This window comes from Heterodontus francisci, chromosome 8 (genome assembly GCF_036365525.1).
Source record: "Heterodontus francisci isolate sHetFra1 chromosome 8, sHetFra1.hap1, whole genome shotgun sequence".
Lineage (NCBI taxonomy): Eukaryota > Metazoa > Chordata > Chondrichthyes > Heterodontiformes > Heterodontidae > Heterodontus > Heterodontus francisci.
In genome coordinates this window covers 73,001,277-73,019,677 of record NC_090378.1, presented here as the reverse complement: position 1 = coordinate 73,019,677, position 18,401 = coordinate 73,001,277, and the positions used below count along the sequence as shown (strand labels likewise).

The 18,401-nt window shown below is 45.6% G+C and overlaps 1 protein-coding gene across 4 annotated transcripts in view; it reads right to left on the bottom strand.

The window, feature by feature from the left end:
- Positions 1-8,634, bottom strand: part of firrm (fignl1 interacting regulator of recombination and mitosis) — an 89,539-nt gene extending 80,905 nt beyond the window's left edge. For 3 of the 4 annotated variants that reach the window (XM_068037347.1, XM_068037346.1, XM_068037348.1), the window contains exons 1-3: positions 8,158-8,634; positions 5,496-5,536; positions 2,841-2,929 (exon numbers count right to left, since the gene is read on the bottom strand). In XM_068037347.1, coding sequence (XP_067893448.1) covers positions 2,841-2,929; positions 5,496-5,536; positions 8,158-8,246 — 219 coding nt within the window. In that variant the 5' untranslated portion in view covers positions 8,247-8,634. The remainder of the gene's footprint in view (positions 1-2,840; positions 2,930-5,495; positions 5,537-8,157) is intronic. The other variant, XM_068037350.1, reaches the window with a different exon arrangement.
- Between the last annotated feature and the right edge of the window lie 9,767 nt (positions 8,635-18,401).

The window sequence follows — 18,401 nt, the reverse complement described above, 5'->3', positions numbered from 1 at the left end:
CAAAATCCACATGGACAGCTGAACTCAAACAATGTAGCAGTCATAACATACCAGGTACTGTATTGCACAATTCCTAGAGATTGTACCATTGCCCATTCAACATAACGCAAAATATATCAAAGGAAACTAAAGCATAATAGTCTGATGGTTTGATCCCTGGACAATACCAAGCCAATTTATTTCAGCCTGGATGACGGTGAGGGGCTCTCACTGCCCTTAGGTTAGGGATGGGGAAAACAGCCAGGGTTCCCTCTCCTGATCAGCAGCCAACGAACTCTGCTAAAAATACACTGCCAACTCTGGACGAGCTGACAAAGGCTGTCAGGTCCTTCGAGATGAGTAAAACTCCAGGAAGCGACGGCTTACCGGTTGAGTTGCATTCGACTCTATGGAACTGGATCAGCCCAGACCTTCTGAAAGTGTACGAGAGTATGCTTCTGGCCGGCAGCATGTCAGAATACAGGCGGAAGGGTGAGAGGGCAGAAATCGGAAATTGGCAGCCCATCTCACTGCTTAATGTAGACTACAAGATTCTGTCCAAGGTCATCGCCAGTCGGGTCAAGTGTGCTCTGGAGTTGGTGATTCACCCTGATCAGACCTGTACTGTACCCGTCAGGAAGATCCCTGATAGCCTCACGCTGCTCAGGGACACGACTGCCTATGTACGGGACAGGAGGGTGGACACCTGCCTCAACAGCTTGGACCAGGAGAAGGCCTTTGACAGGATATTGCACACATACATGATGGATGTGCTCTCCAAAATGGGGTTTGGGGAGGGAATCCACAACTGGATCCAACTGCTCTACACAATCAGTTGCACAGTCTCAATCACTTGGTGGGAATCAGAAAGTTTCCCAATCAAATCTGGAGTCAGACAGGGCTGTCCTCTCTTCCCTATCTTGTTTGCTTGCTGTATCGCACCCTTTGCTGAGTCCATTAGGAAGGATGCGGGCATAAGAGGGGTGACAATCCCAGGCAGCGGAGGCATTCAGGTCAAAGCCTCCCTGTATATGGATGACGTCGCCATCTTCTGCTCGTATCCACTGTCCGTTCACAGGCAGATGAGCATCTGCAACCACTTCGAACTGGCCTCAGGAGCCAAAGCAGATCATGGCAAGAGCGAGGCCACGTTATCTGGGAACTGGGCTGACCGATCCTGTGTGCCCTTCACCGTCAGGTCAGACTATCTGAAGGCGCTGGGGATATGGTTCGGAGGGGCCGGGGCGTGTGCCAACACCTGGAAGGAGCAACTATCCATGGTAAAACATAAACTGAGCATGTGGGAGCAGCATCTCTCTCCATTGTGGATAAGAACCTGGTCATCAGGTGCGAGGCGCTCACGTTATTGCTATATGTGGCACAGGTCTGACCCATACAAAAGTCCTGCGCAGTGGCGGTCACCCGAGCCATTTTCCGCTTTATCTGGAGATCCAAAATGGACCGTATCCGCAGGGATACGATATTCAAACCGCTAGACAATGGGGGAGAAAAACGTACCCAACGTCACCCTCGTCCCGATGGCCACCTTTGTGTGCGGCTGCATCAAGCTGTGTGTAGAGCCCCAGTACGCAAAAACCCAGTATCACTACGTGCTGAGGTCTTATCTGTCTCCGGCGTTGCGAAGGATGGGTCTGGTCAAATTGCCACGGAACGCTCCATTCAGTTGGACCGTGCCGTATCACCAATCCTTCGTGGAAAAGTTTGTGCAGAAAAACACCTTTGAACACCAATTCATCAGGCAGTGGTCCGCACAGAATGTCCTCAAGGCCCTGCGGGAAAAGGAGATGGTGGATCCTGTCGAATGGTTCCCCGAGCAGACTGCCAAAGTTATTTGGCAGAATGCCTCATCACCAGAACTTTCAAACAAGCACCAAGATGTAGCTTGGCTGGTGGTGAGAAGGGCCCTCCCCGTCAGATCCTTCCTGCAGGCTCGGAATCTCACCGCCTCCACACGCTGCCTTCGAGGTGGCTGTGGTGGGGAAGAGACTGTTGCCCACCTCCTTCTGGAATGTGCCTTTGCAAAGCAGTTGTGGAAAGAGATGCAGTGGTTTTTATTGAAGTTCATCCCAAACAGCTATGTAACACAGGAATCTGTGCTCCCAGGGACGCACACCGAGATAAACATCAACTGCTGCTGGAGGACCATCAACTCGGTGAAAGATGCTCTTAAGTCTGCCCAGAACTTGCAGTGCAAAGAATTGTCCACGACCAAGTGTTGCAGACTGGCACATTCCAAGGACCAGGACTACGTGCTGAGGGTCACACTAAAGCTTAGGGCAGACGCTGCAAAGGCTCAATGGGGAAAGGCCACGGTGTAAGGTCCTCCCGCCATAGTGAACAGAGGGGCTGGAACCTGTGTAAAACTCCTCGGGCTGTATGTACCAAAATGTTTTTTACTATGTAATGCCAATGTACATTGCATTTAAAATGGAATGGCAAGAATTGTGAGGCGCTTCATGTTTTTCTGTATCGAAGAAATCTGATCGCTATTGTACTTGCCGGAATGTGAAATTTGAACTGCTGTGTACTGTTTTGTAATGTAGTTTTGCAAATTTTTATGAATAAAGTATAATTTTGGAAAAAAAATGTAAAATACTTTTGTAGAAGTTAGGTGAGGACTGGATTGAACTGGGCTGTGATGCCCCTATGTTGGAATATTCTGTGAACTCACACATGAATTGATGGCCACTTGGTGCTCATGGAGCAGTACTCTAGCCAAGAGTGAAAGGATCCAGTGAAGAAAATTGGTAGAATTAAACAAAAAGGGCTACATGTTTTTGAAATTATGTTTTGAAAAGCAAATACAATAAAGTTGCATTCAGTCTAGAAAATTTACATACCCTGGGTAATACTGGAGAGAAAAAGTTCTGTTCTATCTCAGCAAGGCTGATGTGGGGCAGAAACTTGTCTGTGAGCATCTTCAATATTCCTTTAAAAAAAATTAAGTGATTTTAGGTCTATACTCACTGGAGTTTAGGAGAGGTGATCTCATTAAAACCTACAAAATTCTGAAGGGGCCTGACAAAGTAAACATGGTGAGGTTGTTACCCTGGTTGGGGAGTCTAGAACATGGGCTGATCATTTAAGACTGAGATGAGGAGAAATTTCTTCACTCAGAGGATTGTGAATCTTTGAAACTGTCTACCCAAGACTGTTGTGGATTCCTCATCAATGAGTGTATTTAAGGCTGAGATAAACAGATTTTTGGTCTCAAGGAATCAAAGGGTTTGGGAAGCAGGTGGTGAAAGTGAAGTGGAGGCAGAAGATCAGCCATGATCGTACTGAATGGTGGAGCAGGCTTGAGGGCCATACAGTCTACTCCTGCTCCTACTTATGTTCTTATGAAACTGGAGTAATCAAGCAGACGTGATGCTGACAGGGATGGACACTTCACCAAAAGCAGGGTGGGAACACAGGAAATAGGAGCAGCAGTAGGTCATCCGGCCCTTTGAGCCTGCTCTTCCATTCAACCAGATCATGGCTGATTTCTACCTCAATGCCATTTTCTTGCACTATCCCCATATCCCTTGATATCTTGAATATCTCAAAATCTATCGATTTCTGTCTTGAGCATACTCAATGACTGATCCTCCACAGCCCTCTGGGATAGAGAAGTCCAAAGATTCACCACCCTCTGGGTGAAGAAGTTCCTCCTCGTTTCAGTCCTAAATGGCCTACCTCTTATTCTAAAACTGGATCCCCTGGTTCTAGAAACTCCCCCCATCCCCAACCAGCCAGGAGAAACATCCTTCCTACATCTACCCTGTCAAGCCTTGTAAGAATTTTGTATGCTTCAATGAGAAAGAATGCATGACCTCGGTAGTTGTGGTAGTGCACTTGTAATAGATATCTGTGAAAATATCATTAACAGAAATTGAAAAAGAGAACACCAGGAGGAGAAGAATCAGAATTGGACAATGTAAGGGGGAATGATTTATGGAAATTAGAACCACAACTAATTAAAGTCTAAAAGAGCAAGCAGTGGCACTGACACAGTCATCAATACAGCATAAAAAGACAGTGGAGCTGAGCCTCAGTGGGCCTGAATAAATTGTACAAAAAGATAAACATAGTTGGAACCCATTTGGGTTCCCATTGCAACATCTTTTATCTGGAAGAAGTGAGTGGATTTATGAGAAATTGTGCAGCACAAGAACAATTCCAGCCAGGTGGAAAAGGGTAGTCATGTGGGAGGGGAACTGGTTGGTTGTTGTGTGAATAAAAGGAGGGTCTGGAGAGGTGTATTCAGAATGAAAAGGAGAAAATGGGGCCGGAGAAATTGTCAAGAGATAGATGCCATGAGGATATAGGTGAGTAGGTAAAAAGGGAAAGATAGCATCAGTTTGATGGGACCAGAGCAGGCTGGAACAATTGATCTACTATGACAATTCTGTTAGTGTATTTAGGGATGATGTGGAAAGAGGCTGTGCAGGGTTTGAGAGATACAAAGGTCAGTAGTGGAAGGGACTGAAGATCACCAGAGACATGAGATTTGTAGCAGTATAGGAAATCATCTATTTATTTTGCTTACTCCTGTAAAATGTATAACTAACTGTGTTGCAGTACCAGATGCTTCTCATGAAAAAAAATCTGTCATTTACGTTAAACTAAGAACTACAAAATAAATTAAGTTGATTGGTGCTGAAGTACATGTCTCAATTATGCAATGATGTGGCCTTTCACTGAAGGCCGGCTTCCTGACCCGAACCCGACGACATGTGTCATTCAGGCTTGGGTCGGATCGGACACGCTCTATCACAACCTCAGGGAAGTGACTCTAACGTTAATTTACTTTTTGGACTTTAAAGGTAGTTTTGTTACAGTTATTTTAAGCTTGTGCAGGTAAGGAACAAAGTGAAAAACTGAAGGTAGGTTAACTGATGGTCGGGTCGGGTGCAGGAAAAAATGGAAGGACTGGGCCGGATCGGGCTCGGTTGGGGCTCAGGTCCGGTCTCATTTGCAGACCTGAGCAGGCCTTTACCTTCTGCCCCATCACCAGTGACTCTAGCCTCCAGTGAACTAGTTCATTAGGTCCTCTATGGATCAATATGCTTTTGTCAGTTGGGAGGTTCATGTCAGATGCTGGATAATTCTATACCAGATTTGGAGACTGCAGTAGCCAACTGCTATTAATTGTCCAGTCTCTGAACCCTCTCAGTCCATAATCAAAGGGGGCACCAATCTTTACAGAACTGTTATACAACAGTTTGCTCACAAAGCCTGTGCATGACATTGGTGAAGCTTTCACACCAAAAATGGCTTGGTATCAATAAAGTTGCAAAGGACTGTCGAAGTAAATTAATATTTAGATACTTGGAAGGTGGCAGAAGTACTTTAAATTGAAGGTTGTCCTCCCCACACATATTTCCAATAACTGTCAATAATTTAAATGGAAGGTAAGGTATAGGTATTATTTCAGTTCTTGGTTCTATCTCCATAACTATTGTGCTCTACAGAAAAATGTAAGATTGTTAGCATGTATAGTCAGTACTTACGTAATTGTTCACTACTGCTGTCACTACGTTGATATATAGAGTAACTGTTGTTAAAGAGAATATTAATGAAACTTATATCACTGAGTAATTACTTGAATGAAAATTCTATGTAAAATTACCTATAGTTGGGAACTGACAACAAAATATATCATAGTTAAATATAAAAGTGATTACTGAGTTCTAATAAGATGGATGACAACAAAAAATGTTGCACCATTATATGGTATATTTAATATTGATAATATACATATATGAAAGAATAACTTTGTAATGTACAGTTCATTTCTTGCTATAACTAATTATGTCACAAAGCATTAATGCCGATCTATGGCTATCTCGGTGTATTACAGCCGCTGCTACTACAAAAGAATAATGTAACTGAACAAACCACCCACCTATAAGTGAATCAATCAATATTAAAAGATAATTCCACAATTAAGTACCATCACACCGACATACTCATTAGATTCCAGGTGGCAGAAATACCCTTAAGATGACACCTCGTGAAGTAGCATGAATATTCACTTCAGCCATTCAGTATGGAACTGCTGGGGTGGGGCAACATCACACACTACATCGGTTTCAAAGAACTTATGGTGGAATCTCACTCCACACTATACCAATACATGTAACACCACTTTAAAGGAGTATCACATGCGGCTTCACAGGTCCAGGACGAGCATGACCTGAGGGGAGGGTTGCTCTGGCTGCCAACCTCTCTTCCGCAGTCTTGTCCATGCCCAGGTGTCCCTAGAGAGGGGGCATGTAGAGTCCAGTGGCAAGTTCAGGGCCTTTCACATCCAGTGAACAGTGCAGGGCATTCATTGCTAATTGACTGATTACAAAATACTGATTTAGTTTAAATTTTCATTAGTTTGAATAGACCCAGTTAGATTATTCTTTAGCAGTGTCCTCTTAAATGGGGCACGTACATGATGCTTTGCCATCAGGTGCCATTGTTACTGGTCTAATTAAAGGAAGGCATGTACCTTTATCTTGCCATCAAATGGAGCCCTACTCCAGTGCTATCTGAAGATGGAATTAAGAGGATCATCCTGGAGAGCTAAAATAACCCCTGGCTTCATTTCATACCAATTACCAACCATTTATCTAAACCCCTCTCTCATGCTCTCTCCACCTTCACCTCCAACAAATTCAAGGACATCTTTGTCAATATGATTGAGACCATCTGTTCAGCTAGCTCTGCCCCCTTCACCTATCCCAAGCCAAACCTCCCACAGGGCTCCCTGCTCTCCTATTCCGGAATCCGCATCTTTATCAAGTTTCTCTCCTATTCCCATCCATGCTCTCCCTGAGCTCAACTTGTCCATAAGACCCAACTCCTGCCCAACTTTCCTTGCTAGTCCCCATGCGAACCAACATTGTATACAGTTACATCTCCTCAGGCACTATCCCACTCCCTTTCAAAACTGACATCATCATCTTCCTCTCAAAAAAATTCACTTTCAACCCCTCTGTTCTTGTAAGCTACTGTCTAATCTCCAACCTCCCTTAGCCTACAATGTTCTTGAACATGTTTTGCCTCCCAGATTTGTTCCCATCTTTCCCATTGTTCATTATTTGAATCTCTCCAGTAAGGTTTCTGCACAGACACAGCACTGAAATGGCCCTAATTAGTCACAAATGGCATCCTCAGTGACTGTGACTCTTATCCCTTCTGCAAACTTTGATATGGCTGATGACACATCTTCCAACACATCTCTTTTGTTGCCCAGTCAGTGAGATTGCCCTCACTTGGTTCCACGTTTACCTATTCAATCTTAGCCTGAGCACCACGATGGGCCAAAAGGCCTGTTTCTGTGCTGTATAACTCCATGACCACCTGGCAGTGGTTTCACTTCCCATCCTTGCAGTTACCTCTGGAGTCTCCAAGAATCTTTCCTTGCCCCCATCCTCTCATCTATATGCTGCCTCTTGGCAACATTATCCATTATGACAAATCAAAGTTACCACTGCTACCCATTCCCTCAAAATATTGAAAATTTACCAGATAGAGAACAGAGTTTGGATATACATTTAAGTACACACACATACACACACCTCTCTCCTGACAGATAATCTGCATTCTCATTATCACATTGCTCATTGTGGGAGCTTGCTGCAATTCTTACATTACAACAGTAACTACACTTCAAAAGTACTCATTAGCTATAAAGTGCTCTGAGATGTCCAGTGCTCCTGAAAAGCACTACGTAAGTGCAATCCTTCTTTCTTTCAATTTAAAGCATTATAACTACATTCCGCAACTACTTGTCTAAAATTGGTGATAGCAGTGAAAAAAGGTTTCAGGTATCAAACTGACTCCAAAATGAACAGAACTGGGACACCGTCCTCCCTTTTGCTCCGGTGTCAGGTTGGATCTAACTCGACTTTGGCTACTTTTACATTATAAATGCAGTTATTGTGCAAATGTACCCTTTGAATTTGCTAAACCCAGAGATGATCCTGCTCAAGATTTCCAAAACATATACCCCATAATTCACTACCAGTCACGTATCATATTTTCATTAAAGATGTATTACCTCATTCTAATTAACAAGGGATACTCACTAGCTACCTTTACCAGAAAAACTTTGTATTTATCAGCTTTGGTAATAACAAACCATTATTACAGAACTTCAAATAAAAGTTAAAGGATATGATAAGTTCAGAGAGAACAGGTCCCATCTTCCTCTTACACATCTGCTCATTCCACCGGCAGACCTCTTCTAGTAAAGATTTCTGGGACATCTTAAAAGTTTATGTCCGTTTGAAGATACTCCAGGTTAAACAGGTTAAAGAAAAGGCAGAAAATATATGTACTTTTCGACGGGAAAAGTCACAAATAAAGTGTGCAAATATCTGACATTTCAGCAACAATTGGAAATCCACAACAGGGCCTGTTCCAGGGGCCAACACCCCGGAGCAATCAATACTTGCCGCCCGTTTCTATGGAAACCAGTAAACCTGCCATCAAATCCAACACTGCCTCGGCTTTATTTTCACATTGCTATTTCAAAACAGCCTTGCGCCTGTTTATGTATAGCTGCAATATGCCAAGTGGATGAGCTGTCAGTTCTCCAGCCGGTTGCGATAAACTCTCCAGCAGCTCCCGCACAGCCTCGCTCACCATTTACAGCGAAACCCAATGCGCATGTGCGCCGACTGGCGGGCGATCACTCTCTTCATTACAGCGCATGTGCACAAACCAGATCTTTCCCGCCAACCCCGGCCCATTTCCCCACCCCTTCACTACCCGTCCCCCCTCTTCCACCCAACCCAAACCCTACCTCTTCCATACCCGTCCCCACTCCTCCAGCCCCTTGTCTCCCACTCTCAGACGCCCTTCCCGCTCCCTGTACAGCGCATGTGCACAAACCAGATCTTCACCCCCCCCCCCAACCCCTTCACCACCCGTCCCCCCTCTCCCACCCAACCCAAACCCTACCTCTTCCCTACCCATCCCCACCCCAACCCCTACCCCATTCCTCCAGCCCCTTGTCTCCCACTCTCAGACGCCCTTCCCACTCCCCGACCCCTTTCCCCCTCTCACTCCCCGACCCCTTCGCCCCCACTCACCAACCACATCCTCACTCCCACTCCCCGACCCCTTCCCCACTCTGCCAACCCCTTCTCCCCAATCCTTTCCCCCTACATCCCACCCACCACTTCCTTTCCCCTTCCCAACCCCTCCCGCCAGTGCTTCTTATGCTCTCAAATCTGATTACATAGTCAATTTTCCGCTGTTGGCAGATTTTCAGACAATTATGATCCAAGACGCTTTAAAAGAAAACAAACTATCTTCATTTAATGGTGTCAGTCATAGCTCAGTTGGCAACACCCTTGCCTCTTGAGTCAGGAGGTTGTTCAAATCCCACTCCAGGATTTGAGCACATAAATCAGGGAGCACTGCACTGTCTGAAGTGTTGTTTTTCACATTACCCTTTCCGTTAACGGAGTGTCTCCCAACAACGCAGAGCATGTGCAGAGTGATCACCGATGCCATCAGGACATCCAAACATTGGCCAGCTTGCCAGTATGGGTCTGCGTATGATGACATCAGACGTAATGACATCCGAGTGTTGCCTCATCCCTCAATGGCTGTGCTCACCACCTCCATATCCCCCCCTCAACAATACCCCGCTCCCTCCCGCAATCACTGCCTCAATCGCCACTTGTCTTCCCTGCTCCCCCCTGCTGTTGTTTGGGGCGCCTGCTTGTTTGCCACTCCATTTCACCATTCCCAACTGCTCGCCGCTCCATCCTGCCCCCCAGACCCTTCGTCGCTCCATCCTGCTGCTCCGGACTGCTCGCCATTCATTTCGCGCCTCACCACTTCCCCGTATTGCAGCTCGCACCCTGGTTCCCCCCACCCGCCAGCTCATCCAGGCAGTGAAGTTGGGAGCAAGTGGTAGGAGGGAACAACAAGCAGATGGGTGCGGGAGAGCACAGCAGGATGGAAAGTCGAGCAGTCGGGAGCAGCAGTAAGGAATGCGAGAAGGCTAGAGCGGTGAGAAGGTGGGAGAGGCAGTCGGGAGCGGCGGGATGGAGCCTCAAGCAGGTGAACGGGGATAGAGCGACGAGCAGTTGGGAGTGGGATGGAGCAGCGGGATGTGGCGGCGCGCAAATGGGAGCAGCATGGAGCAGTGAGCAGCTGGGAGCGGGATAGAACAGTGAACAGTCGGGAGTGGGATGGATGCAGGATGTAGCAAAAAGCAATCGGGTGCGGGATGGAGTGGTGAGCAGTTGGGGAACAGGATGGATCAGAGAACAGTCAGGCATGGAATGGAGCGGCAAGCAGTCGGTCACAGGATGAAGCAGCATGCAGTTAGGAACAGGAGGGAGCGGCGAGCAGTCAGGAGCGGGATGGAGAGGTGAGGAGTCGGGAGTGGGATGGAGCGGCGAGCAGTCAGGAGCGGGATGGAGAGGTGAGCAGTCGGGAGCGGGATGGAGAGGTGACCAGTCGGGAGCGGGATGGAACGGCGAGCAGTCGGGAGTGCGATGGAACGGTGAGCAGTTGGGATCGGGATGGAGCAGTGAGCAGGCGGGCACGTGAATGCCAAGCAGGTGAGTGGTGGGATGGAGCAGCGGGCGTGGAGGGAGCGAGAAACAATGCGGCGAGATGGAGTGGCAAGTGGTCGGGCATGGGCTGGAGTGGTGAGACGGAACGGTGAGCAGGTGAGCGGCGGGATGGAGCAGCGAGCGATTGGGCGCGGAGGTAGCGGGAAACTGAATAAGGTGAGATGAAGTGGCAAGCAGTCGGGCGCGGGAACTGAATGCAGCGATAGAGGCAGCGATCGCGGGAGGGAATGGGGTACTGTTGGGTGTGCAGGCAGCAATCACAACCATTGAGGGGTGAGGGGGTTTATGTTCAATTTGTTTTTGTGTCAAATTGAGCAGTGTCATTTTTATTACTGGCAGCTGCGTGATTTGTTGCAGAAAGTGACATTTCAGTCGATGAGGCTGCATTTGTGCATGTGCCAGTACTGCACCACCTAGTGGTTGTATTGTCAGCAAACGCAGCCTTAAGTTAAATCAGGGTTGTCCAACATAAGATCTGTGGGCCAGGATTTGGCCCGCCAAAGGTTTCCATCCGGCCCCACAGATGTAAACTGTACCCGGGCCGTTCCTCATCCTCACCAGGGGTCTGTGACTGGAGATGAGAAATTTCCCTTTGTCTTCTTCTTCCAGTTTCACAGCAGACAGGTCCTGACATCAGAAACACTGTTTCCCAACTTTGGACGGATTTGAGGTTTTTTAAAAGCCCGCCGCAAAACCCCAAATCTGTCCGACGTTGGGAAACGGCTGTTTCCGCTGTCAGCAACTGTCAGCTGTGAAACTGATTTGCAATTTTAAAAAAAACTTATCAACCATCTGCTGAGCGTTCCTGCTCTCTGCAACTGTCAGAGAGAGAGAAAGATGGGGACAGAGAGAGAGGGAGGGGACAGAGAGAGAGAGAAAGGGGGACAGAGAGAGAGGGGGCAGAAAGAGAGAGGGGTAGAGAAAGGCGGAGGGGCGGCAGGGAAGGAGAGAGGGGGTGGGACAGAGAGAGAGAGTGATCAAGATCACTCCAGACACAATGACATCTATCCGGAATACTCCGCATCGCTACAAGTGTGCGGGTAGACATTGACTACTTTGTGCAAGCAAAAGAAATACCAGGTATCTCACTAAATCGGTGTCCAACATAGTGAAGAGAAAGTAAGTCAATAAATTAGTCTTCTCATTTAAAGCTTCTTCACAAAAATGTACGTTTGTTGCTGTTTTGATTACTAGTTAAATTTTAATGCCTTTATCTTTCCGAAATTGTCTCACCGCCACTCCCCCCCACACCCCCGCCCCCGCACATGTAAGACAAAAATTGTAATGTCGCCCCCCCCACATGAAAAGGTTGGACAATGCTGAGTTCATCCAAAGTCCTATCTCCTCTCTCAGCTGGATATGAAAGATCCATGATTCGAAGAAAAGCAGGGGAGTTCTCCCCAGTATCCTTGCCAGTATTTATCCCTCAACCATCACTAAAACAGATTACCTGGTCATTTTATCTCATTGCAGTTTGCGAAACCTTACTGTGCACAATTTTGTTGGCTTGTTTCCTACATTGTAACTGACTACACTTCAAAAGTATTTAATTAGCTGTAAAATGCTTTGGAACATCCTGAGGTTGTGAAAGGTGCTGTAGAAATGCAAGCCTTTATCATTTGCATTAAAAGTAGTCACGATAGAGTTGCGTTAAAGATCAGCCATGACCGAATAGAACAACAGAACAGGCTTGAAGGGCTAAATGGTCCACCCCTTTTCCTATGGTAATTTTTAATGAAAATACATTTTTATAATATGACTTTACAGAGACATACCAGCAGATTAATTGAATATCATTAGTGAACAGCTTTATCTCTAAATATGCACTTTAAAACTCTTGCTGTATTCTTTAACGAGCATAATTTTCTCTTGGCTAAGGTGGCTTTTTTACATTAAGGCATTCAGCTTCACAGATGATGTTTGAGAGCTCTGGCTGCACTCTGAATGAAAACTGTCCAATAATTACTAATATAAATTGAAGAAAAAATATCTGCCCAAGCCATCAGGTTATTGCCAATACTGAAAAATTAAATCTGCACTCAGCCCTGACGGTTTTGAGACAGCTGATCAACCTGCAGTTGTTGCATCTGACTTTACCTCACTGCATGCTTCAAACTACCTGTGCAGAATCACAGCTCTGGGAAATGTTAGCGTTATGAGTGCCCTGTAATTCTGCAGAACTATTACCAGTATTGCCACTATGCTTTGGGAACTACTTTGCTTTCAACTCTATTGTCACTAAATAGATCAAATTATTTCTGGCAATATGTACTGTTAGTGCTCCTCAGACTGTAGGAAACTTAGTATATGCCGTTCTTGTCAAGAAAAATTTAGAATTGCCCTAATGATAATATTTCCCAACCTAACTCCTCAGCAAAACTAGCCCAAGCACATTGAACCTCCTCTTTATAACAATTTGTCCTGTGACAATTATGAGGTCATATCCAAGTTTTTTTGATTTGGTGCCTGTTGCTTTAACAGAAACACCAAAAACAGCTAGAAAGGACATTTGAAAAATCTCTTGAAAAAAATTTGAAAGGAAAGTTTGAAAATTTGTGAAACTAACAGTCCCTTAGTTTCTTACATTTGCAAACTTTCCTTTCAATTTATTTTTCAATTTCACTGGTTGATACTCCTGACACAGAAATGTGGATGCGTTTGAAAGTCGTCTACAAAGGCTTAGCTCAGCGCTTGGAATTATGATCTTATTTTTCTATTTAAGGAGTTAGATAACAGATTTTCTACTGTTGCTGTCAGATTATTCAGTCTCTCTTTACTTATTTTGTCTGATGAAATTTTTCATACTTTTGAGGCCTAATGTGATCCTCTATAACTTTCAAAGATTTAAGTCTTATAGTGGTATTAGATTGTGTGGTACCTCAAATAAATCATCTGACAACTTCACTGCACATTTACCTGGCCACATTTCCAGTAGCTTACATAGATTTCACAGCAAGGTTCATAAGTTGATAAAAATTTATGACGTGAATTGTCTTGTATTTTTTATTATCTTTATGAAAATTTTTACCTGAAGAATTCAGCCTCTCCCAAAAGCCTTCACTTGGACTTGATATTTTTGCCCAGAGCTGAGATATTGATAGCCAATGTCAGGTGTTGCAGTTGGAATAATGCAGTGTGCACAATTTCTCTGGATGCATCAGTAGTATTTAAACTAGCCAAATGATAGAATGTTACTCTCAGTCTCTAATGGAATCCATGCAGTTGTTTTTTTGAAAATTACTTGAAGAAACAATAAGAAAACATTTCAAAAGCTTTACTCAGTTCAAGTTTATGTTGAATTTCTTTTAAAACAGTGAGGTTTGTAAGTGAGAGAGAAAAAATTAGTGTATTGTTTACACACCTGTTGTACCTTTTGTGTTCTGTAATCTTCAGGAAGCATGTTAAAGAGGTCCTTTCCTCGTCCAAATTTTATTTAATTGATTTGAATTTTGAAGTCAATGAAAAGTTTCTAGTTACCTCACCTGTTTTGCTGATTGAAAGGTGTAAGCATTCTAACTGTTGACATCTGAGGCACACACAGAAAGACAGTGTTTTTCCTCACCTTAATTTGATGTGCTTTTTATAAAAATATGTTGAATTTCAAAAGTAAACAAAACCTTTCTGAGAAGATAAATGATAGGGGCAAGAAGGAAATGAGTGCGAAAGGGGAATAGATGGGGGGGGGCTAAATTGTTGGTTATGGGCATGATAACTAACAGCAGAGTGTGGAGGAGGATACAGTAGTTATAGAGTCATAGAGAGATATAGCACTGAAACAGGCCCTTCGGCCCACTGGGTCTGTGCCGACCAACAACCACCCATTTATACTAATCCTACATTAATCCCATATTCCCTACCACATCCCCACCACCGACCTACACTAGGGGCAATTTACAATGTCCAATTTACCTATCAACCTGCAAGTCTTTGGCTGTGGGAGGAAACCGGAGCACCCAGCGGAAACCCACGCGGTCACAGGGAAAACTTGCAAACTCCGCGCAAGCAGTACCCAGAATCGAACCCGGGTCGCTGGAGCTGTGAGGCTGCGGTGCTAACTGTGCCGCCCAGTTGTGTAGATAGTTCAAAGGGGAAGAGAAGATATGGATTTGGGAAGGTGAAGAGGTAGGGGATGGTGTTTAGGGGGCACATTTCCTGATACTTAATTGCAAAATTTCCTGTACCCAGCACCCGCAAGAGAGGGGTGCCAGAGACCATATTATTCGATTTCCTTACTTTCCAATTTCCCAGTTAAGCAACGCCTCGATTTAAAAATTCTCATCCTCGTTTTCAAATCTTCCCATGGCCTTGCCGTCCCTTTCTCTGGAATCTTCTCCAGCCCCACACCCTCTGAGATAGCTCCACTCATCGCTGCACCATTGATGGCTGTGCCTTCAGCTGCCAAGCTGGGCAGGTGGTGGCATAGTGGTACTGTCATTGGACTAGTAACCCAGAGATCCAGGTATTTCTCTGGGGACATGGGTTCGAATCCCACCACAGAAGAAGGTGGAATTTGAATTCAATTAATAAATCTGGAATTAAAAGCTAGTCTAATGATGGCCATGAAACCATTGTCGATTGTTGTAAAAATCCATCTGGTTCACTAATATCCTTTAAAGAAGGAAATCTGCTGTCCTTACCTGATCTGGCCTACGTGTGACTTCAGACCCACAGCAATGTGGTTAACTCTTAAATGGCGTAGCAAGCCACTCAGTTGTAACTAACCGTTACGAAGTCAATAAAACAGAATCGACCTAGGCACAGGAAAGGAGAACGGCAAACCCAGCTCTGTCGACCCTGCAAAGTCCTCCTTACTAACATCTATGGGCTTGTACCAAAGTTGAGAGAGCTGACCCACAGACTAGTCAAGCAACAGCCTGACTCACGGAATCATACCTTACAGACAATGTCCGAGACACTGCCATCACCAACCCCAGGTATGTCCTGTCCCACCGGCAGGACAGACCCAGCAGAGGTGGTGGCACAGTGGTATATAGTTGGGAGGGAGTAGCCCTGGGAGTCCTCAACATCATCTCCAGACCTCATGAAGTTTCATGGCATCAGGCCAAACATGGGCAAGGAAACCTCCTGCTGATTACCACCTACTACCCTCCCACAGCTGATGAATCAGTACTCCTCCATGTTGAACACCACTTGGAGGAAGCACTGAGGGTGGCAAGGGCACAGAATGTACTCTGGGTGGGGACTTCAATGTTCATCACCAAGAGTGGCTCGGTAGCACCAGTGATGGCTGAGTTCTAAAGGACATAGCTGCTCGACTGGGTCTGCGACACGTGGTTAAGGAACCAACAAGAGGGAAAAACATACTTGACCTCATCCTCACCAATCTGCCTGCCGCAGATGCATCTGTCCATGACAGTATTGGTGGGAGTGACCACCGCACAGTCCTTGTGGAGACAAAGTCCTGCCTTCACATTGAGGATACTCTGCATTGTGTTGTGTGGCACAACCACCGTGCTAAATGGGATAGATTTCAAACAGATCTCGCAATGCAAAACTGGGCATCCAGAAGGCGCTGTGGCCATCAGCAGCAGCAGAATTGTACTCAGCCACAATCTGTAACCTCATGGTCCGGCATATTCCTCACTCTTGTGTTACCATCAAGCCAGGAGACAAACCCTGGTTCAATGAAGAGTGCATGAGGGCATGCCAGGAGCAGCACCAGGCATACCTCAAAATGAGGTGTCAATCTGGTGAAGCTACAACACAGGACTACTTGTGTGCCAGACTGCGTAGCAGCATACGATAGACAGAGCTAAGAGATCCCATAACCAACAGATCAGATCTAAGCTCTGCAGTCCTTCCACATCCAGCCGTGGATGGTGGTGGACAATTGAACAATTAACTGGAGGAGGTGGATTCACAAATCTCCCCATCCTCAATGATGGGGGAGCCCAGCACATCAGTGTGAAAGATAAGGCTGAAGTATTTGAAACAATTTTATTTATTTATTTAGAGATACAGCACTGAAACAGGCCCTTCGGCCCACTGAGTCTGTGCCGACCAAGAACCACCCATTTATACTAACCCTACAGTAATCCCATATCCCCTACCACCTACCTACACTAGGGGCAATTTACAATGGCCAATTTACCTATCACCTGCAAGTCTTTGGCGGTGGGAGGAAACCGGAGCACTGGGCGAAAACCCACGCGGTCACAGGGAGAACTTGCAAACTCCGCACAGGCAGTACCTAGAATTGAACCCGGGTCCCTGGATTTGTGAGGCTGCGGTGCTAACCACTGCACCACTGTGCCACCCAATCTTCAGTCAGAAGTGCCGAGTTGATGATCCATCTCAGCCTCCTCCTGAAGGCCCCAGCATCACAGATGCCAGACTTCAGCCAATTCGATTCACTCCACGTGATATTGTGGATTTCTATATTTTAACATATTTTGTATTTTAACATATCGCAATGAATTAACAAACTCTTAAAAGTGCTGGTCATGCTTTTTAAGGAACTAATATATATATAACAAGGAAAAGAAGCTTGCCTGTTTAGAATGATGAGATAATGTCTAACTAGAACAGTCCGAGGTTAAAGGTGCATCCTGTTATCATGTAAAGAGCAATGGTACTTCTTTTAAAACTTGCTTATGCGACATAAAGAAAGACACTATGTATTAACCTCGAGTTGTGTACGTGCAGATTTGAAGTGTTACAAAACCACCTGATATTTTAGGAATAAGCAACTACCCCTTTTTATATGTATAAAAATACGTACTGAAATCCTGTTCGGGGAGTCAGTCTGACCAGGAACCGAGTGTGGTATCCTGAGCAGCCTACTCCCAAGCATGCTTGAATAAAATACTGCTTTGCTTCTAATAATCAGTGTATTTGAGTTATTGATAACGTCGTTAGATTCGACAATATCAAGAAAGGACTGAAGGCACTGGATACTGCAAAGGCTATGGGCGCTGACAATATTCCGGCAATAGTACTGAAGACCTGTGCTCCAGAACTTGCCGCGCCCCTAGCCAAGCTGTTCCAGTACAGCTACAACATTGGCATCTACTCGGCAATGTGGAAAATTGCCCAGGTATGTCCTGTACACAAAAAGCAGGACAAGTCCAACCCGGCCAATTACCGCCCCATCAGTCTACTCCCATTCATCAGCAAAGAGATGGAAGGTGTCATCGACAGTGCTATCAAGCGGCACTTGCTTCGCAATAACCTGCTCAGTGACGCTCAGTTTGGGTTCCGCCAGGGTCACTCAGCTCCTGACCTCATTACAGCCTTGATTCAAACATGGACAAAAGAGTTGAACTCAAGAGATGAGGTGAGAGTAACTGCCCTCGACATCAAGGCAGCATTTGACGAGTATGGCATCAAGGAGCCCTAGCAAAACTGAAGTCAATGGGAATCGGGGAAAGCTCTCCGCTGGTTGGAGTCATACCTGACACAAAGGAAGATGGTTGTGGTTGTTGGAGGTCAATCATCTGAGCTCCAGGACATCACTGCAGGAGTTCCTCAGGGTAGTGTCCTAGGGCAAACCATGTTCAGCTGCTTCAACAATGACCTTCCTTCAATCATAAGGTCAGAAGTGGGGATGTTCGCTGATGATTGCACAATGTTCAGCACCATTCGTGACTCTTCAGATACTGAAGCAGTCCATGTAGAATTGCAGCAAGACCAAGACAATATCCAGGCTTGGGCTGATATGTGGCAAGTAACATTCGCGCCACACAAGTGCCTGGCAATGACCATCTCAAACAAGAGAGAATCTAACCATCTCCCTTTGACATTCAATGGCATTACGATCGCTGAATCCCCCACTATCAACATCCTAGGGGTTACCATTGACCA